Source organism: Lonchura striata, chromosome 6, assembly GCF_050655825.1.
Source record: "Lonchura striata isolate lonStrDom1 chromosome 6, ASM5065582v1, whole genome shotgun sequence".
NCBI classification, from domain to species: Eukaryota; Metazoa; Chordata; class Aves; order Passeriformes; family Estrildidae; genus Lonchura; species Lonchura striata.
Genome location: NC_140708.1, coordinates 13,860,342 through 13,884,408, shown reverse-complemented (window position 1 = coordinate 13,884,408; position 24,067 = coordinate 13,860,342). Strand labels below are relative to the sequence as shown.

The window sequence follows — 24,067 nt, the reverse complement described above, 5'->3', positions numbered from 1 at the left end:
TCTCAGCAGTGTATCAAAACTTTCCTTCTCTCCTTGTAATGGTTATCCCTAAAGTTGTCCTGTGCTCCTGTTGTCACACCTACACATGTGGTTTATCTGTCAGCATTGGGAAGAAGGCTTTCGGACACAGATTCTCTTCTCTCTCTGGTCACCTCTATCAGAAGAGGGACAAAGTTCATAAGAAATTTGCCTTTCTTTTTTTCTTTTTTCCTTCTTTTTTTTTTTCCTAGTTCCAGTTCCAACCTGCTGATTCCATGATAGTGATTGACACTAGAATATTGTAAATATGCCCAATTATTTTATAGTGTAATGGATCCCTTTTATGAGAAGTGCATTTTCTCTAGCACAGTTTCCTTCTAAAGTGTTTCATCCTCTTCAAGAAACTGATGTGGTCTAAGAGGAAATGTTCAAATATTGCCTCTGAAAGGCCTCATGCTGAGCATGCACAAACCAGAGAGGGGATTAGAAAATTAAAATATGTTTATGTGATTTCAAAGGCCAAGTGTAGGCCACAACCTAAGAAAAGCAAGTAATTGTAAGACTGAAGGCAGAGGTAGCTGTAGGTTGTGTACCTACAGCAAACTAGTCTGTCCTTTGTTCTAGACTGAATTGAGAATTTGGATTACTACACTTTGCCTACGAAGTGTGAAATGGATGGGCACAAGGAATTATTTCATTAGCAATGGTCCAGGACAACTCTCTAACATTAGAATCCAAACTTTTAAATAAGAAAATCACTGTTAAAACTACAAGAGACAGGAAACAATCATATTTTAACAGAAAAAAAGTCTTTATAGAACCTTTCTTTTAATCAAATTTTATGTGAACTGTATCAAACTCATTTTAGTGTTGAAGAAAATGAATGATTAACAGTCCTAGATTGAGAAGTGGAAACAAATTCGTTACTGCATCTGTGAATATTTCAGTTTCAGCTGCTGTGGAGCAAGGCTCGGTTTTTCTTTAATGTTGCATGGACTTGTGATCTTCTAAATCAGGGAAAAAAAAAGAAAATGAGGGCACTCGCTTCCTTGTGTGATGTCAGATAAAATAAGACTGAGCCTAATTTATTATGTCTTATAAACAGATGCTCCTGCATATGGGCATGTTTGTCTATTTGTGTACTGATACATTTTAAGAAATGATTGCCCTCTTGGTAATTGTTGTGAATAATTATTTGTGAAAAGAGATTCCATTATATAGGAACCTAAAGTTGTTAGTCACCTCTTCAAACAATTCTCTTCAGTTTCCACTTCCACCTTTGAATTCCCACAAAGCCTCCTCCTTTTTCCCAGTGTCAAGTAGGAGCAGGCATGTCAGCATTCAGAAAGGTATCACACAGTTCTTTCTGATTGCCAACACTGAATAAATTCACATTCACTTATATCTGTGAAAAACTCACAGATTGTGCTTGCACAGTTGAGCTTGGACAATCTCATCCATCTCAGATTTTGCTTTTTCACCTAGCTGGAAAAACTCAGAACCCTTTCCATTTCTCAAATTGGAAAATAGTCCATTTTCCCTGGGGAAAGGTTTGTAAGGGAATATACAATGCCCTTCCAAGTCTAGATAGTCTTGCCAAGTGCATCAAGTATTTTGCACTTGTCTACAAGAACATTTCTAACTGGTAGTTCATCAAGTCAGCTGCAAACACGAGGCATAAACCCCCCAGAGCAATATCAGCACAGTTAATCTTTTGTAAACAGCTTGCCTTTGGTGGCTTGTACAAAAAGACAAGTCATTACTAAACCATGAGAAAGGGAATTTTCTTACTGCTTGTTAAACACTGCAGTAATTTTGAAGGACTAAACAACACTGAAAGAAAAAAATCTTTGTGTTTTGTACCACACATATCCATAGTTTGCATAGGCAAAATAGTGAATGCTATCTAGTGAATGCAAATTCACAAAATCCAAACTGACTTTGACAACTTTTGTGAAATGCTTTAACCTGTAAATGATAGTTATTTTTCACTGTCATTATTTCAGACCAGCTGCAATATTTAGCAGTTATACACATGCTGAAGGTCTCTGTTGCTTTCAAGAGATGCCTGCATAACAATAAACCCCATCCTGGGGTTCAATTCCCCCCCTGACTGGGGATTTAGGATGGTGAGCAAGTCTGAGGTTTATGACACTGGGACAAAGCTGCTATAGACTTGTCTGAGCTGAGCAGCTAAAAATCAGCACAGCCTCTATGACTGCACCTTTCCTGGTGGTGTGGCTGGCTGGCTGGCTGATCATGTCAACTAAACCAGGATTAAAAACTCTGTCCACTGTGATTGGCACAACCCAAGTTTAGTTTCTATTATTTCTGAGGTTTCTCTGCAATTCAGGTGATTTTTGAAGCCAAATTAATCATATTAACAAGTATTCTCATGTTTGGTTACAGGTGTGAAGCTACTCAAGGCAGCTTGTTTTTGTCTTGGATCTGACATTTGCTGGTGGACCCTAATATATTGCACTTGTACATGAGCTAAACTGGTGCATCCTCACAGGATGTTGCTTTTATTGGGTTTCATGGGCCACTTTTTAAGGGGGATGGAAAGGACTTCATGTGTGTATTTTGTGGCTATCAAAGACCATGTTTAGGGGTGGTCTAAGAGCCCACTCAGGTGTGGCAGCAGGGAGTGCTGTTGGCTTCAGCTGCACTGGCTTCCATCCTCTGACTTGAACAGTGTCACAACGTAGTTACTTCAGCTTTTAAAAAACCCCAAACTATCCAACAGCTGGTACAATGTAGGTTGTAGAGATTGTTAGCTACTGTGACATTTTCTGAAGAGGAGGTTTCACTTTGGGTTCAGTAAATGTGCTCTAATTTCCACCATTCAGCTTCACCCACAAGCTGAAATTTAATGACAAAAATGTGAGAAATGAATGTGAGAGGCTTTAATACTTTCTTATTCATGACAAGTTAGACATTTTTTCCCATAAAATTAAGGGTTTCTAAGGACATGGTACAGCTGCAATCGAGTCACTGCTAATTTTGAGAGCAACCTGGTTCAATATAAGCTTTGACATTTTTCTTGTTCTAAATTTCACTACAAAATAAAACCTCAGACATTTATTACAGACAAATGCTGAGAGTGTGAATGAAGATTGAGTACAGTTTGAACTAGAAGATTTCAGCATGATCGTATGAAATGTATTCCTTCATGTTAATGCCCAGAAATGTGGTTAAGAAAAATATATTTTTTCAAATCATCCTGACTTTGAGGCATAGAGCTCAAAGGACAATGTTTTAAAAGAACTTGTTTGCATGATTTCTCTTCTTTGAACCAATTTGTTTTGGTTTTAAACACTAAAATATATTGTATTTACACTGGGGCTTTGTGCTTCTTTTATGAGTTTATGGATAAATGGTAAACCTCTGGTTAGGCAGGTTATTTCCAGGACAGGAGAGAAGGCCAAGTCAAAAGGAAGGCTGTGTGTTCTGGATCTTGTATTTTTTCCTTGGGAAAAGCAGCTGTGTGAGGTTATAGGAAGTGAGAATTTAGGTGTGAGTGATTTATCCCATATTTATTTATCTGCTCCTAGATTTCTGCATTTGACCTGTGGTGCTGCTGGGGTGGGACTTTGTTTGGGCAGTGTTAAACCCCATAGCCTTGAGCCTCTGGGGAGGCTTGCAGAGCCACCCAAATGCATGAACTGGCTCTTCCTAGGAGCTGTTCTCAGACTGCAGGGAAAGGCAGTTGATGGAGTTTCCCTGTTGGCGCTCATGATGAAAAATGGCTGTGTGGAATACTCTTCTTCAGAGAGCACTGCAGGAAAAAAAGTTAAAAAAAGCCTTTTCCATATAATTAGTGCTTCTTGAATAACTGGAAGGAGGTTCATGGCTTTTTTTTCTTTTCTCTTATTTATTTAACTTATTTCCCCACCCTCTCTTCCTGTGTTACAGATATACGTGGACTGCAGGGGTTTCTTGATCAGGCCTCCAGGCTGGGACTTGATGTGTCATTACAAAAAGTGGACAGGAACATCAGCAGAGTGTTTTCCAACCTTTTTACCACCATGAAAACAGAAGAGCTGAACCGCTACCGGGACACGCTGCGAAGGGCCATCCTGCTCCTGAGCCCACGGGGAGCCCAGACTTTCATTAATGAGGTACGTGCACAGATTTTTTATCTTCAGCACTTCAGAAACATGATTATGACCCATGTTTTGCCCTTTTGACAGTGCTGGTTGTTTAATGTCAAATAAGATTGTCAGCCCCAAGTGCCAGGGAATTGAAATGTCTCATGCTCCATGGAATGCTTGCTTTGGGGTTAATGCAAATGAGGCAACATGGGCCAGATATTATATAATGTAATATACACCTCTGTGGGGGGGGCAGTTATTTTTGTCTTCTTGTCTTCTGTATCAATACTTTTGTCCTGGATTTCAACCACTGTTAACAAGTGACCAGAAAATCTGCAATGATCTATTAGAAATTAAATATAATGTGCCTGAGGTGGCTGTCTTTGCTGTGGAGATCTCCAAATTTATATTGAAGGGGCACAACACTGATGGTTGAAAGTTGAATTACAGAGTTTTTTATGAAATATAAAGTAGGAATTATATGTTTGTCTTATTTTCTTAGTGGCTTCTTGAAATCAGCGATGCTAATTAGGACAGGGAGGCAGCTGTTGGGCAAACTTTTAATTAATGTGCTGTGGGCTAACTTTTAGCATTAATGAGTTTTATCCAGCTTTCTTAATATTAAATAATGAATTATTTTACAGTGCTTTCTATGTCAGGGTTGAGAATGAGAATTTGAGCCCCAGTTTAAGTTTGTGTATTCATTAGCTAACATTTTGGCAATAAAGTAGGGGTTTGAATTTTTTTTAACTAGCCAGGGATATGACTGAACCAAGAAATTAAAATGTGGATGGGACATGTTTCCAATTACCAGTTTTTCTCCATCAAAGCTTGTTAAATTAAAACAAATCAACTCAAATTAGCTCATAAGGGGTTTTTATACCATAACCGCCTTAGTAAATTATCCACATTTGTGTTCATCAGTGATTTTTTTTTAAACAGCAAGGTAAATTTTATCCTAAATAAATGAGGCAAGTAGGTAGTTTGGAAAAGACTAGGCACAGGGATGAATTCTCCTCAGGTTTGTGCACACACAGGTATTTGCAGTGGAAGAATGAGGGAGTTAGCTGCCCTCCGAGTGCGTGCAGCTCTCCACAGCTCAGTCAGCTGTTTTCATAGGAGGCCTCCAGCAGAAATGCAAATTGCCAGGGAGTCCTAACAAAGGATCCACACCAGGTTAAAAGAAAATAGTTTACTGAGACCCCAGCTGGATGTCCCAGGGGGGACACAGAGCTCTGGGGTTGTTTGGTGAGCCAGGTGGGTGTCCTGTCAGAAACCTGGGGTGTCTCCAGGGTAGGGGCCAGTATTAAACTGTATTAAACTCTTTCACTACTCACTTCACCTTAAAGCACTGTGTATTATAGGCATTAAGACTAATGAGCCTGATATATTTCCATCTCCCTGCAGGAGTTTAACAGTGGGCAGAAATGAAGAGTAATTTATTTAGCAATCTTCCTGTATGGAATATTGATTGATTCAGAAAAGCTTTATAAGAGAAAATTTAAATCTTGGAAAGGAATTCTCAAAAGGCTTGAAGATATGAGGTGTAGAGGAGAATCTTTCTCTGACAGAGGCTGAACTTATATTTTGTGGAGAGTTACAATGACTGCAGTTCTTCAGTATCTCAGTCAATAAGTGCAACTAATTATCTACAGCACATTTTCAGGGAGTCTAGAATAACAACCTGCAGCTTAAATGAAATATGCATTTTTATGTATTTCACTGAAATGCATCATTCACAGTGTGTGGCAGTAAATTCCTTCAATAGCTTGAAGGAACTTATTCAATTCCACAGTAGGTATTTTTTACTATAGGTACCATATTGCTCTATACTGACTGCTGTTGTTATAAATCTCCCTCTACACCTTGGAAATTGTTTAAGGCTTTTATTCAGTTTTGGGAGGAAAAAAGCCCTCTGAAAAAAATCTAAGTAGCAATGCTAGAAGAAAATGTAAGGATATTTTTAGATTTTGCACGTATTTTTTTTCTCTTTTCTTTAACTCCAGTTAGAAAAAGAAATTGGAGAACAAAGATGTTTTAAATCTGGAAATGGAAAATTTAATGTGAAAAAGAGGTTCCTTATTAAGATTTTTAGCTTTGCTGAGTTGATGTTTTGTAGTGGGGAAAAAATGTCTGACAAATTTCAACCAGATTTTTGTTAAAATGTGTTGGCTAATGCTGGCTAATAATAAGCATAAAGATACGTTTATCTTCATGAAAACCAGGTGTTGAACACCAACCCTCTGGTGAAATGCAGAAGAAAAATAAAAATGGTGTTTGGGTTATGAAACCTGAAATAAACAGATTTAACAGATTTTTCTTAGCACAAGTCATAGATATCAGCCATTGGAAGCTGGTACAAGATCTATTTTGCCTTGTTTGAAACTGCAAGTGATATATTTTTCTTCCTAAAAATACAGATCTGGGTTTCAGCCTCATCATCTCTTGGGTGGGCCAGAGAGCTCTCATCTGATTTTGGATGTACAAAGTTAGGGGACTCTGCTATCTCATGTGTGAAAAAATTTTGAATTGTGAAATAATTAAATTTCACTAATTTTTATTTAGGGATGGTTCTCATTTAACTGTCTTAACATCTCAGTGCCTGGTTCTGTCATATGTCAAAATTACTGTAGTAGAAATTTTTGACCTTTCATAAGTTTTCAAGATTTAGTATTTTGCTATGAAATAGTTTTGACTGTAAGAACACAGAGGAAAAGGAAAAAATATTTTTTCAATGGTATTGCTATAAACCTGGAATCAGCCTTTGTTTAGAACAGGGATGGTAAACTAATTTATAAAATGTCAACTATCTTAGGCTATGCATTAAAAGGGCATTTAGGGACTGATGCACACCTAAAGAGTCTTCCTCCTTAAACAGTTGAGAAAAATGTTCCTTTCTCCATCTGCAGAAATCCCAGATATATTTGTCTCAATTGTAACAGGTGTATGTTTGCCAGGAAAACAATTTTATATTTTGAAAAATGTGTGATCCTATTGTAAGGAGATAAGAAAAACTAATAATTCAGAAATGGGAAGACTTAGCACTTTGACCTTTTCTGTGAGTTTCTTTGGCCCAGACACAGGAATCTGAGACTCTGAAGGCTCCCTCCTTGAGACGCTGAGGATTCACCTGCCTCTTAGCAATGGACATGTTTTTTCAATTGCAAGTAGAAGTATTATTTGTATGGATTGCTTTTATCATTAGGGCTGTACAGTGAAATGAATAAATGGAAAAAAGTTCAAAGAGGTGACAAAAATGCTGAAAGGATGGGAGAGCATGCCCTCTGAGGAGAGGCTCAGGAACACGCTATACACAGCCTGCCTGAGGGAGCAGAGCTGCAGGGCACTCCAGAGGAAACATGAGCGGAGGAGGAGGAGGAGGAATTACTTAAGGTGATCATGGGATGTCTAACAGGAAGCAATGACCCGTAGCTAAACAGGGAATGCTTTCTAACAGGGAAGCCAGTGGGACAATGGGAGTGCTGGGCAGGAGAGTTCAGGGGGGCATCGTTCTGCAGGGCGTTCAAGAGTTCACTAGATAAAACACTCTGGTAAATCAGGCTAGCACTTTGTCCTGAACTGGTGTGCAGGATGTTCTAGGTGACCCAGGAGCCCTTCTGAAGATCTGCCAGGAAACATTTGTTGTGTGAATAAGTTCAGACTTTGTACTTTTTTATATACAGCCTATCTGAAGAGGAGAAGAAGATCTTGTAGTTCAGCACTTCTCAAGGTTCCTGTGGCAGGTGTGCCACAGTTCCTGAACTCTGTGGAGGGTTTGGCCTCTTAATTCTTTGAGAACACACGGTTTATTTGGGATATGTATTTTAATAGGATTTGTCTTTATAAATGTAGGTGATATCAATTGCTTTATTGGCTTGACTCTTCCTTTGCAGTATTTATATACAACTTTGCTTTTGAACACCAGTGAAATGGAGGATGTAACCCAGTTGCATGTAGTTATTGACTTGAATAGAGAAGGCATTATCAGCTTTACAAAACCTTTAACTCAGCAATACTTGTATTTTTTGGCAGCTTCACTGGAGTGAAAAATGTTTTTGTTGAGATGGATCTCTGAAGATGCTGTAGTTCTTTGTGAGCTTGCCTTGCCTGTGAGCTGGCTGCAGGAAGGTTGTATGCATATCCCTGCAGCACAGCAGCCTAAAGCAGAACTCTCTGCATGCCTAGGATAGTAAGCAAGTTTTTTAAAAAAAAGAAGACTATAATAAAAGAGAGCAGATGAATTTTTAAAAATTAATACAGAACTGCTTTATCAATGTGGCTGGGTTACGTGAATCACAGCAATTCCAATTTGAGCTGAAGCTAAAAATATCCAGTATAACACTGTGTTAAACAGCTGTAATTTATCTCTGCCCTGTTTATATCATCACCTCAGTGTCCTCATTGGAAAGCAAAGTCTTCTCTGTTTTTCTTTCACCCTAGTTCCTGCTAAGTGTTTTGACTGATTCTTTATAGCTATCCTGCTTTTTGTGTTTTTGGGGTCATTTCACAGTGATTTGTGGCCTTCCTTCAATCCTGGCCACTGAAGATGCTGATCTCCTTCTTCCCAGAGCACTCTCAGTTGGCACCTGTTAGAGAACCGTGCTCCAGCCTTCTCTTCCCTTCTGCAGCTGGTGGCATGCTATTACTTGACTGGAACTGAATGAAGTATTTATGGCATCTTGAACAATTTGTACCCACAAGCAATTGTATGAAATAGTTTTCCAGGAACATTCACTTCTCCAAATTTAACAGGAAAAAAGTTCAATATTAATTTTCTGGCACTTAGCACTTCATATCACTCTCTCTCTCTCTCTCTCTCTCTTTTTTTTCTATTTATGTTACAAACATCCAACATATTAGTCCATATCTCTGTTTTATATGCAGTATATAAACATCTAAAATATTGTTGAATAATTTTGGGAAAAAATATTACGCCTTCTCTATTTTAGAAGGCAGTTTCTATATTTAAAGAGCTGCTAGTGATTTGTGAGTGCTGGTAACGGAACTGTAGAAATAATACATTCTTCTTTCAATAGTTCAAGTTAAATTATACCCACCTTATTTCTTCTACATCCTCCTCTGGTATTCTATTTCTTCCTTAGAGCTAAAATCTTGTCTGCTATTGTTGACATTTTCAATATGCTAAGACTCTTTGTGTTTAAAGAGAATAATAATTATAATTAAAGCCCAAGCAAACCTCATTGAATTGCTAAACTTAAGTGTAAACAAAGCCCTCCCATTCTGGGATAAATTGGCTTTGAAGCAAGTTTCTTTCCACTGGGCCAAAAAACCTCCCAAAACACAAACCCTCCTACATTTTTCTTCACAATGGCTAATCCAAGGGATGGGATTATTCTCTCAGGGATCCCAATCAAATGTGTTTGGAACACTCAATTACATGGATTTGTAGACACTGTGAAGAGAGGGAAAAATTATTGAACAAATGACTTTATGAATTGCTTACATAGCTTCATTTAAATGGCATTCTTTTTACTACTGCAGGTAGAAGTGACAATTTAAATTTTTTTATTTTTTACTCTACTAGAATATTGCATGAGAGTTTGAACCTGAATGTCGAAATCATGAGAGGCAGGAGGCTTGCATCCAGTTTTGTATATCTAACAATAACTGATAGCAGTTTTGTGAGGTCAATTGAGCAAAAAAATACGGAAATTGGATGCACTGGCTGGAAGTACAAAGCCCTTTTGAGTCTAAATACTGCTTTACTGGCAGTTTTACCAAGTTTCTCTGTGTCAGCAATGATGTCTGCTGTGAAAGAACCTGATTTCTCTGCTCATATTCCGAATCTGATGACTGGGTGCATATACATAGAGGATCATGAATTTTTAAATGTCATTAAATCTGTATGTACAGGAACCAGGCTTTCCTCCTGCTCCAAATGCTTCGTCCTCAGTGCACTTTTGGGTCCTCATTTCATTGCAGGTGTTCAGCTGCCAGAATATGAGTCATTTCAAAATTTTGCTGCTGTCCACATGTAAGGATGTCAAGTCCAAAGAAAACTGTGCCAAACATCTAGCTGAAAAATTGTTAAATAAGTCTTGAATTAACATTCATTTGTGTTGTGAGCTTCACAAATTTTTTAACAAACCATTTTTTCAACATTTTTTGTTACTTTTTTATTTGCTGATCTAGAACTCTGAAGAGCTTTAACCTCAAGATAGGGAAAATTCTATCTGTCAGAAGAGGCTGCATTTATGTTTGGGGTTTTTGGAAGGAACAGGATCTAGTAATGATTTAGAAACAGATGTGTTGTACTGGGACAGACAACCCACTTTCTTTAGTATGTCCTCTAAAGCACTCAGTGCTGGCTTTTGTAAGAGCTGAGACAGGAAAAATCTACTGGGCACTATAAAAAAAACAAGGCTATCAAAAAATAACTCTTTCTCCAGCTACTCCTTTTAATAATTTGTTTTCCAAATTATTTCACTCCAGGATGTTTGGATGACCTCTTGAATACTGTGCAATTTAAGAATAAAGTTCCCATTTTAGTGTTTTTAGTATAATGCAAAGTGGAATTGAATGCTTTGACATATCTGTGGTCATTATAATACATAAATATATGCGAAAAGTTTCTCTGAAATACTGCAAAGCTGTACATGACTTTATTGTTCTCAGCAAGGATAATTTTCTGCAATTTAGGTATAATTTGCAAGAAAGGAGATATTACTAATTAATTATGGATGATTAATTTTAAAATAGAGTCCCGCAGTTGCATTTCATCACTATACCAGCGTTTGCCATTGTAAGGCACTGGCAGAAACAACGCAGGTACCTGAGGAAAATGTTTGCCTTACAAAAATCAGAAAAAGTAATGGCAATAAAAAAGCTATTTACCATCTTCCAGTTTTACTTTTTCTTATAAATTTAGTGACTTGCTTAGCTGACTGTTTTGGGGAAGCTTGGCTTTGAGGATTAGAAAATACATACTGTAATATTCAGTATTAAAATTTTGAACTTACAACACCAGTGTGTACGCACCATAGGTACAGGTTGACTTTTTCCAAGTTTCTAAGCACAGGAAGTGACTTGGGAGTACAGGACTCTGCACAATCATCTCTCCCCTAAAATGCACTTCTAGACCTGTTGTGCTGGATTGAGAAAATCACTGATCCATTTTGTTTGCTGTCCCAGAGGTCACAGAAGAAGGTCATTATCCTTGGAAGGGATGAGTAATAATTGCTGATAATAATTTACACCTGCTTGGCATCTTTTCACAGGAGGTTTTTAGCAACTTTGAGCCCATGAAATAAAATTATATTTACCCAAGACTTATTTTTAGTTTCAAACTAATTAAAAAATCAATTTAAGCCTTTACTAATTGCTGGCAGCATGCAGTTTAGTGCTCTGTAGGAGAGAAGAGCTCAGATGAGATTTGCGTGGGTTTAAGATTAATCCCAAGGAAGGCATCTTAGGACTGGTGCTGTGTTCTTCTCCAGTTCTGAGCCAGGCAGGCAGCACCCAGTGTTGGTGTGAGGGTGCTGGGGCTCTGGCCCCTGTGTAGGAAACACCTCTGAGTGTCATGTCTGATCCTTCACAGTTCAAAGGGTTGAGTTCCTAGAAAATCCAAACTAGAGGCTCGAGGGAGCGCTCTGCAAGTGCGAGGGGAGGAATGTTTGGGAGCCTCGTTCATCAAGGACAAGCAGTTAGAGCTGATTAATAAAGGTTATAACATGAGACAGTGTGGTCACTGTGCAAGGAGATTGTCTTTTCCTGAGGCAAGGAGTGTTCTGTGCCAGAGGAACAGCGCCGAGTGTCATCAGCTCCCAGTGCCAGGTGTCACTTCATTACCTTGGGACCTTGGAGGGTGGCAAACACCAAAAAACTAGCAAGGCTTTAAGAGCTGTTTTGGAAAGGGAGTGGAGTCTTATGCTAATAATTACATTTCCTGGTGCTATTATAACTGGTGTGCTTGTGCTTGCTGTACTTGACTGGCTTGTTATGAACAGAGGTGTTGTTTTACTGGATGCTGTATGAATTTGTGTCCCTAAAGAATTTGCAGTGTGCAAGAAATTACAGCGGTATCTGTGGAGTAAAAAGGATCTATGATAAATATTGTTATGTGACACAAATAGTGTCCTCATTCCATGATCTTAGAAATTAGCATTTTGAAAATTAAAAAAAAATTAAATTGAACTAAATTAAATGAAGAATTTTAAAATAGTTGTGGAAATGTTTTTATAAATAGGGGTAGGTGAAGGACATTGAAACTAAGGCCAGAATCTTCATGATGAGTTAGAGATAACCTGAAAGATTGGAATAAAAAGTTTGTGGTGTATTGGAAGTGAAGATTGTTAGCATATCTTTGATGTGACAGGTAACAAGGGAGCTGTTGAAGCAAAATGAAGAGTTGGGTGAAATGATCAAAGAAAGGAGTTAGAGATCCTCTTTGCAGCAGAAGTTTCATTGAGATATGAGAGGAGCTTGATTCTTAAGGTCAGAAAGATGAACTTGGAAATAATCAATACTTAATATCAAAGCTGGGAAAGGAACTTCTGCATTACAGATGGGCTAAAAAACCTGTTTATTAGAAAGATTATGTCTAGAGAATCTCTGAGATTTTGGGTTTATCCTGGATGAGAAGCAAGAGTCAAAGATGACACTTGTGTTGTAGTCCAAGTTGGCAGGTCTGATATTCTGGCTGTCCATTTTGACTGAAAAAAAAGGATTTTCTTTGCCTTTTGAAGGGAGAGTGTTGAGAAATCTCCTTATCCCCATAAAGCTTGTAGGGATATCCTGAAAGCAGTCAGTTTAGACTGACCAGAATATGAAAAATGTCTCACAGAGAAGTAGATCAAGACTCATCAGCATATGAATGACAGGGGATCTTTTTTTGCTAGTTTGCTTGCTGGATGAAGTTAATGTAAAGAAAGAAGATTACAGAGTGGATGGGTATAGGACCCTCCATGGGAACTTGGAGAATTTCACAGCAAGTATTCCCTGGAGAAACTGTGCTGGAGTGTCATAAGAGGAAAACAGGAGAGAGGTGCTGGGAAGAGAAGGTTTATCAACAAGAAATGTCATCAACTCTATTAAAAGCATCTGGCAAGTCCACGAGGAGACAGTAACAAGTTCAGAGTGTGGCTAAAAAAGTGAATGTCCGTAGGAAGAGTTTCAGGTGAACCACGTGTTTAAGGGTCTGCGGTGGAAGGGAGAGGAGGAATGGGGTGATAGGATGGGGATTGAAGAGAGGGAGAAAGGACAGGTCTGAAACAGTTCCTGGTCTTGGGGGAGGGAAACAGGGCAAGAAGAAACTACTTTAAAGGTATGTGGTGAGAACTTCTAATTGTTATGAGGGCAGCCATGTGGAAGATGCCTGGTTCCAAAGGCTGGAAGGCATTGGACATGTGGAATGAAGGGGCAGACTGGCAGTGGGAGCACTTTGTGTGGGCTGGGGTTTACACCACCTTTTTAAATGGGCGCTGTGTGAGCTCCAGGGTGACAAATTAGGAGTGAGCTCTGTTTGTCTTTGCAGTTCTTATCAGATGTGCAGCTGCTTTGTGTGCTGTCCTCCAGTCAAAGCTGTATATTGGTAGACAGTAGAAATGACGTGCTTTTGTTGCTGGTTTTTTGGCTGTGTCTGAAATTTCTTGAGAGAGAAAAGTTTTTCAGGTCTTGGAGCTTCTCCTTTGCAGTGTAAGGGCTAAGGGAATAAAAGCAGCTCTGACAATATCCTCTGTGGGGAAGAACTTTGTGTCCTAAGGATAATGTCTGATAGTTTTCATTTTTAGTAATACCTTTTTACTGAATAAGTAATTTCTTGCTGCAATTTGCAGAGAAAGAAGTATTAATCAGGTTTCTGTACAGAGATTTTCTGTTATTGCCACTGTTTTTGTTCACTGCTTGTTCAGGGTTTTGTTAAGATACGTTTTCATAGCTTTTATTCAAAGATAAATTTCCAAGGTTGATCTCTTTCTGTTGAGACAGGTACCTAATGATTGTTGTTACAGAACGTTAAATGTAGAGGAGGTAGAGGATCATTAGTTCTTTTTTTACCAGCTGGGGCATGGGGTTGCAGAGAAAGTAGGCAATTTACTGACTTCACCTGAAACAGGGATTGAAGTTCTAAATGTCAAACAAAGAACTTGCCCAAAAGGTCATTCTTTCATTTGATGCTGCCAGGTATATCTTTGCCACCATTGACCCCAGGTTGTTTCATTTGAGAGAACTGATTGTCCTGTCAGTCGAGTGATCCTTTTTTCACACCGGCGGCCTTTAACCCTGACATGCTGTGTCAAATATTAAAACTCTTTGAATAGTTTGTGTTGGCTTTAGTTTCAGGTAAACAATGAAGCTTGCACATACAGTCCTAGAGAGCATTTAAAGGGGTGCTCAGGTAACTTTAAAAGTCTGTATTTTATTTGTTGAACGGAGTCCTTTCATTGTTATGGAGTTGCAGTTCGCTATAGACCGTGCACTGTGAAAGGGATCAATTTGTCTGGCACTGACCCATCCATTTAACTTGAAGCAATCAGATTTAAAGCTTTGCACTTTATTAATGTGTGTGCAAATAGCAACTGGGTTCCAAGGACACTCTTTAGGAAAGCACCTTGAGTGATTGGTCTTGATATATAATTCATATTTTGCTTCCAGCTTTCCAAAGGGAAAAAAATCACATTAAAATTATTTTTAGATAATACAGTAAAGGGAAAAGATTTAAGCATTGGCATATGACAATGACTTTATGTGTTTAGTGGAAGTATATTGACTTGAAAATGTTACAAGTTCCCTAACAAGTTTTTCCATAATTTTATTAAAGAGTAAAGAGATTATTTTGAGATGTACATCAACATGTTGAAAAGTCCTCCAAACAAAACTCATTGCACCACAGTGTTCCTTTCCTAAACTGTAGTAGCATTCAAGGTATTTTAAAAATCAATGTCAGTTCTGAATGCATCTTGATTGAGAGTAAGAACCACCTAGCAAATAGAACATTTCAGCCTGGGTACAGTTATGAATTCTTAAAAAAAGTGTGCAGTTCAAGACAGACTGCACAGCCCTGATGGCTCCCATAAACACCCTAACACTGGAAATGCCCCTATGTAAATAAGGTGGTTACAGCATCCAGGGCAAATAACAGTCAAAGTGTCCAATTGGAAAAAAACCTGTGGCATGCACAAGTAATAAAAATAATACCAAGGAGACAAAATAGTAATAAAAGGAGAACCCTAAAACCCCATAAAATGAATTAATAATACTTCATAGAGCAAATTAACAGCTACTGTATTTAGTGCTGAGCATATTTGAGTAAAATATATGTGCTTATGTAATATAATTAGAAAAATATGTATGTACTGAATGTAGTTTTTATATATATACACACATTTACATCTTGTAGATTATACCATTCCCAGGTTAGTCACTTAAGAAGGAAATTGTATGTCTGAAAATACAGAAAAACAGAGAGTAAATATTTGTGTTTTGTGCAGCTGAAAAAGAGAATGAAGATATTGGAGCAGAAATGAACCAAAGAGTGCAAGCTCTTCAGGGTTTTTCTGTTTCAGCTCATTAAGATCATTCACATTTCTGATGTGCCCTACTGATAATTGCAAATATTGTTGGTGCCTTTCAGCATAAATTGAGTAAAGAACTGTGTCTTTGAAAGCCTTTTGGAACTGGGCATTATTCATGCAGGGGACTTGCAATGCTGACCAAATGGAACAGGAACAGTGTAGAAAAACTGCCTCACTGAGGCTCATCAGCCCTGAGTTTTCTGAAATGATGAAGACACAAAAAGTAAAATAAAAAAAAGGTAAAACCCTTACTATGAGTGAGCAGGGAAAAGCTGTGTCCTGGCAGAGCACAGAGATCTCTTAGGGAACATGAGGAATGGTTTAGTGTTAGTAATAACATCAGCCAGGCTTTGGTCCCAGAACTCTCTGCAGTTTAATGGTGACTTGAGCAGAAACTGCTATTTGTGATTTCCAAATGAAATTTGGAGAATGCTGCAGTCCCAGATGATAAGGAAAGCAATCCTGAATGAAATGATGCGGTGGCAGTGTTAAAGCACCAACAAATTTGTGAATAACCTGAGGCTGAATAGTCAATTTTGGCATTTGAAGGCTGGTCCTCCTGGCATCTGCAGAGGAAAGCCCTGGCTGGCTACATGGAATTAGAAGTTACTGAGAAGGTAAAAGGGAGAGTTGAGCTCTATAGTGTTTTCAATAGGAAATCTATGGATGTGTTTAAATTAACCTGGCTGTACTGGTGCTCCTGTTGCTGATAGCAGCTGCCTCATATGTCAGGGGTAGAGCAGTCACACTGATGTGGCCACAGTGTGGTGTGCATAATCCTTATCTCTGGTCTGGTTTTTGCTACTCTGAAAAATGAAATTCAACAGAAATGAAATTCAACTTTGCTAGCTAGAGAATTAATGTCTTTCTCTTGTTTCTTTTATTTCACCCTTTCCAGAGTTTCCCTTTGTGATAGATTTGACTCGTGTCTTATGGTAAATAAGAGTTTCAAAGTTCCTTACAGTAAATAATAGTGCTGCTGATGTTAAAATGATCTACATAGACATTTAATGAGCTGTGTTTGCAGTGTTGTAATTGGTAATCTAAAGTTACAAGTAAGAGTATATATAAATCTTTACAGAGAGGTAATGACCCAGTTATGCTGTGTCCAGGAGCTTTGCTTATGGAAAGCTCAAGTAAATTATTGTTATTTTAACCAAAAGTTTATTGAAAAGAAACCTCTCCAAAACCACAAAACCCCACAAGATCTTGCTAAACCACTGAAGCTTTCATGCTGGTTGCTGTAATTAAAAGTGAACACAGTGAATGTGTTTTACCACATCACTGGAGCTGTGAACACCCTCTGTGGCTGTGGGCAAACAGTTAAATCAAGAGACCAATGGTTCTAGAGCATAATGGCACCTCTCAATTTCCCACTCGGGCATTGATTTGCAAGTGACTATGACTGTTGCAATCACTATTACTTCAGCAAAGTATTCCAGCCAAGATGCAGCAACTTTCCAAGGGCTCTGGATTTTATTGTCACTGTCAGTTGTGTGTGGAAGGATCAGGAGACCTAGCAATGGAGACTTGGAGTAAGAAGAAAACGACCCACCAAAGAACAAAAATTTGTGAGCTAGAAAATTACTTTGGTACTTGAGTTCTTAAAAAGACTAAATAAATTTTAAAGAATAAGAATACAGAAATGTTTCAATTGCTTTAATAAGGACAAAGTAGTATGGGAAATCAGAGCATGTGTGCCACTACTTTTGCTAATGCTCATTATTTACTTGTCATTATTTATAAGCAGTCCTAAAACAGTTGCTAATCTTCTAGAACAAGACTTGGGATATGGAGAATCTGTTTGCAGTAGATATATAATTATGTGACTATTTCAGGGATAACTTCTGCCTATCACAGCAAAAGTATGAGGATAAAATCCAGTGATGTTCCTGAGAAATCAGAGTAAAGTAACGAGAACAAGGCAAGCTAAGTGGATGGGGTAGTTTAGATGACTGGGCAAGTCAGATGTTTGTGTCAGTGTCTTGAGCTTGAATTATCCATATAATGAGTGTTTGCAAAAACTTTGAAAACCCTTTTTGTAAATCAAGAAATTCTTCATTCGCCTAGAATAACCGGTGTCCATACAGTATGTCAATGTTAGGAAGAAATTTAGTGATTCTGACGCACTGCCCTTCTCCTGCACCTGCCTGTTTGTTGTTGTGCACATTGTCCCTCAGTCTTGTGCTGCTCTCTCTTGCTCCTCCACAAGAGTGAAGGCGAGGGAAGGGGTTTGTCTTTTAAAAAGCTGGGTAAACTACCATCATCAGCATGTGAGGCAGGAGTAAGAGAGGATGGAATAGCAGAGTGCTGCATGTGTCTTGCCCTCATTCAAGCAGGGAATTTCCACTCATCAGCTGAATCTCCTGAAGAATGTCAAAATGTTATTGAAGAAAATCCCACGCAAACTCCTTTCAGTTCTTTGTTGCTCTTGACAAAAGTACATGAAGTTCTCTAATGTGCGAGGGAACTGTGTCAAAATGGCTGGTTTGTGCATTTCCTGCTGCTGTTTATTGGCAGTATGGCTTCTGGAAAGGTTAAAGTAGAGCCTATTCATCCAGAATTCTGGCAGCAAAGGTAGCCAGAATTTTGCTGCCAGTCCCTTCATTGGAGTTTGACCTTGCTTTCCTCTTGGTGCTCGCTGTAAGACTTCTCTCTTCCAACACTTAAAATGTTCTTGGTTTGAGAGGTTTCCAAACCTCGTGATAAACCAGACACTTCCCTTCTGCCCTGTGTCCCTGCCCAGTCACTTAAGCTCCACCAGGGCATGTCACCAGGCTGCTGATGTCAAGGACCACAGTTAAGCTGAACGAGGTGTAGAATGGCAGGGAATTTCTCAGTGGATCTGTTGAAAGTGCAAATTGCCACTTTTGCACCTGGTCTGTACTGGGCTTTTGAAGTGCTCTCCATTTCTCTTTCTTCTGAAGGCAGCCCTTTTATTTGATGCTAAAACAAGAGTTCTACCCACACAGGTGAGGACCATCTGTCTGTTCTGTCCCAAATTAGGAGTGTCTTGTCAAAGGAGACTCTTGGGTATCTATGTGAATAGCCTTCTGCTTGTGTATTTATTGCAGTTTTCTTCAAAACAAGAACGGATTTTTTCTGAGAGCAAGAAAGGAGATTTTTTTTCTCTTGATCCCTTGAAAGTCTTCTAAATCATTTGGGAAAAAATATTTGGAAAAAACTGACTGTGCATCAAAGACAAAGTTAAACATCATGGGGCAGTAGCAAAACAGAAAGCATAAAGATGAGATTTCAGAAGGTGATGCTAAGGGCTCTTGATGGTGCTTAAAAATCAAGTTCATAACAGGTTTAAGAGTATCAAGAGGGGCTGCAGAGTCACAGAATTTTGATAGAATTAGGGGAAATGTCATCTACAGATTCATAATGTTAATATTACCATGATATCTCATTTCTTGAGTAGGTCAGCAGGATTAAGTGGAGGCTGTCTAAACAAGGATGAATTTTACCTTTAAGCCCTCAGAGATCAATAGAAATCTGAAACTGCAGAGACTGAAAATTGAGGGCTACTTATTTGGTGTAGAAGACATTAACACTAATAGAGAGACATGAATATTTGGAGACACCCGTTGATGGTTGTGAACAAGGGTGTCATGGAGGGAAGGAGTTCAGAAAACATCTTGAATCTTCTGCTTCTCATTATTTGAATATTGCTGGAACTGTTTTTCTGCTATTTTATCTGTATTTCTATTATATAACTCTACAAAATTGATAAGGCAAACTTATGATGGAAAGCAAATGATAAATTTGGAGAGAGCATGCAGAGACTTGTATTTGTATTTTTGGAGTGTTTTTGGTTTGCCTTGCAAGAATCCTGTTTGTATTTAATTTAAATATTTATAAGCAAATAGTGAATTTTAAATGTAATTCAATGAGAAGGGTTTGAGTTAGCTGCTAGTTCACCAATAAATAGTAAATTCCCTTCAAGATTAGCAAATGAAGTATGATATAAGCTATTAGAAATACTGCCAATAGAAATCTGGTTATTAGCTATGTTGATAAGGTTACAAATAAATTTCTTCAAATTGGCAAGCAAATTTTATATACATGTTTCTGTAGAACAGAACTTCTGGTTTTGTGTATTTGCTATCCCTAGATATAATAAAAGTAATGCATACTGGCTTTGATTGTAGTTAAATAGTATGAGTATGAATTTATATGCATAGACTATAAAAAAGACTGTAAGAAAATCTTTTAATTTAGAGGTTTGATAGAGAAGTCAAATGCAGCCAGTAAAGTCCTCTGTCCAATAAAATGTATGAGTTTTGGTGAGGGCAAATTCTATTTTCCTCTGAAATTTGGGTTCTGCTTTACCTTGTTTGGTCTACAATTATTCCCTCTCTGAAGTGATCCTAGTGTTAGTCCTTGTTTCCCAGACTCTGCAGTTCTCCATAGTTGGTTTGGAATAATACATTAGCAAAGTATAACAGAAACTTCCACTCTTTCTTTGTCTAACTGGATCTCAAAATTGGATGGATGATCGCTATTTATATGATCAAACCCCTTTTTAGCCATGAAAATGCTCATTTTGAGAAAATTAGATGATTGAAAAATGCTAGGAGTTCTACTTAATGGCATGCCTCTTTCAGTGAAAATTAATATGGATTTGATATTAATTTATGAATTATTTAAGTCATACTTAGGATCAGATCACAATTTCTGCCTTAAGATGTCAAATAAACCAAGCAGCCAACACAACCTTGTCAGATCTGTATTGAGCAACCTACAGAATGTGGGCACAGAGTGCCAAAGTCATTGGACAGATTTTATTTTAGTCTCTTACTTCACTGTTTTACCACAATGATTTTTCCTAATGAGAAAGTTGATACCTAGGTTATACTAAACTGAGCTAATCTCTGATTTGACCTCATGGTTTGTTATTTCAACTTGTTCCATGACCCTTTGGTTGTCCTGTCTGCCCACAGTAGCTGGGCTGGGTGGCAGGAGAAGCAGCTCAGCAGGGAATACTTGGATGCAGGGTATGTACGGGTGCAGCTGTCTCACACACGTGCAGTTTGGAACATTCTTTCAAGACTTTCTCTCACTTCATTTGTGGTGGAGCTATCATTATTTCATGTTCTTTCAACAATAAACTGCAATTCAGGTGCTTTATCTCTTTGTCAGTGAATGTCACAGGCTTTGATTTGTTTGGTTTTTTTGTTGATTCTAAGAAATCAAGGAGCTGGACTGTTGACTTAAGCCAGCTTAGCAACGAGTTTGTTTTGTGATGCTGAGCCATGTGGTTATTGTGTAAGAGAAATTAGGTGAAATGGAGCCCTCTATTAATAAAGCATAACATTCTAATTTCATTGGTAAGTGTTCCTGAGCTATTTGACTGGACTGAGCCTTGTTTTCAGTTCCCAGGTTACTTTGTTGTGATCACTTGTTTTTTAGTGCATTATAGCAAAAGCTGAGGTCATATATCGATTGGAAAATTGGTTAAATCTGACTCCCTGACAATTAAAATCAACTCAGTTTGTCAATCAAAGATTAATGTAGTTGGAAAAATATCCCGAAGTAATCTTAGAGGAGGGAAAATTTAGATGAGATGATTTAGGGCCTTACATAGCAGAGCTACATCACAAAGATCTTCTTTCTGTTGTGTATAGAACAAAATTAATGGTTCTGAGACTGAATGGATGAACTCCTAGAGCAGAACATGTCCTTAGGTAATAGTCCCAATTTCTGTGAGCAGGTTTTTCCTGTACTGATAGCAATGCATCCAGGGCTGTGGGTTCTAAAAATGCATATTCAGAAAGGGCCCAGGTGAATTGTCAGTGCCACTTTACTCTTCTGTGCTGACTGCAGGCTCAGAGAAGCGCTGTTGCACCTCTTACGCATGTGTCACATACTAAAAGACTGGGGGTTTTGTCACAACTGGTAGAAATAAAAATTTACAGTAACACAGGGATGGATTCCCTTTATCCCTCAGACTCTGGACATTTAAAGACTTAGGAGTTTCTGCTTCTATCAGGCCATAGGAAATTCTGCTCCTTTGGTCTTAGGTCTGTATGTTGACATCTGCATTAGCTGTAATCTGAGATAGACTCCATACGGTTTTGCTAGGCCAGATTGTATTCATTTTCCAGGGCCAAGTTTTCATTCCTAAAAATGGAGTTCAAATTAGAGGCCTTGAAAACCCTCCTCTTAACTCTTCTTCTCATGACTGTTCCCAGGCTTCCTTGCTGGTGGTCTCAGTTCCCTCAGAAAGCAAATTCCCAGCAGTGGTGTAGTGGGGACAGTGTTCCTTCCCCAACAATGGGCAAATAAAGGAATCACTTCCTATCAGTGTCCTGTTTCTAAGCAAACACTTGCCAGACTGCAGCAAATAAGCTGGTATTGACCAAGAGTAATTACCTCCTGAGAGATATCAGTGTGGCAGGCTGCTCATACATCTGAAATTACCCCTGCATTCCCTGGAGTGCATAGAGCAATTGCTGAGGTGTAAGAAATGAATCATTGTGATCTCAGTTCTCCCCTCCTGATGGTCTTGTGTATCCTGGGATGGGTGAATTGGTGCTTGGTGCTCTCAAGTCCTTGCAGTATAGCCACAGCCTGGCCACAGCAGAACCCAGAGATGTTCCAGCTGGGAAATGAAAGGAAATCAAACTTTGATGATGCCCAGCACCACAAGGACCAATGGAAATCAGAAGTCTGGAGGTAAACCCAAGTGCCAAAGTTGTTGGTACTCTTTGAGATAGAACCTGCAACATTAGATTTGCAATCACTTCTAAAATATTTATTATAATTAATTTTTAAAATTCTGCATTTTGTCTGAGTTAGTGTCAGTTATTTTTCTTTTAAAGCTCACTAAATTCTTGATCTTGATGATTTCGGTAATAAAATTTTACCTAATGTCACGTGAGAAAAACGTTCTATTATTGTGCCATGAGGCCAAAAAAAACAGTTTAAAGGCTGCTGTCTCTAGATTCTTTGTTGCTCAGTGTTACATCTCCTTTTATCAATTATGCTGAATACAATTCCATCATTTAAGTTCTTCTCTTTAATAGTTTTCCTGGGCTTTTGAGAATTCCTCTCACTTGGAGTTGAAATTCTTTTACGTAGTGTAGAAGTCCTGTGGCTTTGTCTGTGATGTTCTGCAAACTGACCCCATTGGTGACCTCCAGAAAAGACATTTCTTTTTAAAATATACCAAGTAATTGAATAAAGGGAGGTTTATCCTCATCTAATCAAGGTGATGAAGCAAAGTGGGCAACAATGCAGAAGAGTATTACTGGATGGAAAGGACCAGAAAGAAAGTGGTGTAGCACAGAAACGACCTCAGGTAACTTTCTTAAACTCTCATCTGATTTGAACTGGGAACAGCATGCATTAACCAGCCAAAGACAAATTCAACCTTTCATTAAATACTGTGACTCTGTTTTAAATAACTCTGTAAAGACTGATGGACTCATTCAGATGTACTATTTGTCTTTTGGGCTTCTATCAATAAATCAATGTCCTTTATTTGACTGGCTGACACATATTTAATTTGGTGTAATATATGATACATGGAAAATGCCTTTCAGTTTGAAACATTAATGACTGATAGTTGCCATCATTCAAGTTCTGCCTGTTACAATTTAGTTTCTTTCTATACTCATCAAGTTTACTAATAATGATTAAAGATTTTCTTAGTTACATTGTCTTTGACAACAGTGATGATTAAAGACATGGGCAACTCGTGGTATGGAACAGTTCACTTCTGTCCATCATTGATCTTCCTTTCCAAATTATCTGCCTGTTAGACCTAAACAGAAGTATGGAAGAGCAAGGTTATTCAGCACATTTGAATGAGTAATTGATGAGCAGACATCAGTTAACCCAATAAAATATATATTTTAAAATCTGTAATCAAGGGAAGGATATTTCATGCTTATGGGAATATTGGCATTGCATTGGAAATTAGATACTACAATTAAGATGAATAATGTATTACATTGTAATAGTGCAATGGTAGTACATAGGTTTCAAATATTTAAAACTGACGCTTCATTTGCAGTTTAGGACTTTTTTTTTTTGTGAATTCTCTATCTGTTTACATAGAGATCCCTCCTTTTTCTATATTTTTGAAGAGGGTGGGAAGAAATACTTCTGTTTCTGAAATATAGAGACTTGAAAATTAAATTAGTACATAAAAAACCCTACAAATTTTGAACAGGGCATACATAACCAATCTGGAGTATTATTTCAGCACTGTGTGTCTTTGGTAAGTGTTTCTGAGCTGTTTGGCATTTGACTGGACTGAGCCCTGTTTTCATTTCCCAGCTCTGTGGCTTGCCTGCTGGCTGACCCTGGACCCAGGCAGGCCATCACTGTGCCCTGTGTCTTAGTTTCCCCTTTGTAAGAATCACCTGATGATACTGACTGGCTCCTTAAAATGTATTGAAATCAAACATGTTCCTATGGACAACCATAAGCAATGGCTGGTCTTTGAACCTC

The 24,067-nt window shown here is 38.2% G+C and overlaps 1 protein-coding gene across 5 annotated transcripts in view; it reads left to right on the top strand.

Moving 5' to 3' along the window:
• Positions 1 to 24,067, top strand: part of GRID1 (glutamate ionotropic receptor delta type subunit 1) — a 516,570-nt gene that overhangs the window by 266,711 nt on the left and 225,792 nt on the right. For all 5 annotated transcript variants that reach the window (XM_085583261.1, XM_031505170.3, XM_077784530.2 and 2 more), the window contains exon 4: positions 3,895 to 4,100. In XM_085583261.1, the coding sequence (XP_085439387.1) occupies positions 3,895 to 4,100 (206 nt within the window). The remainder of the gene's footprint in view (positions 1 to 3,894; positions 4,101 to 24,067) is intronic.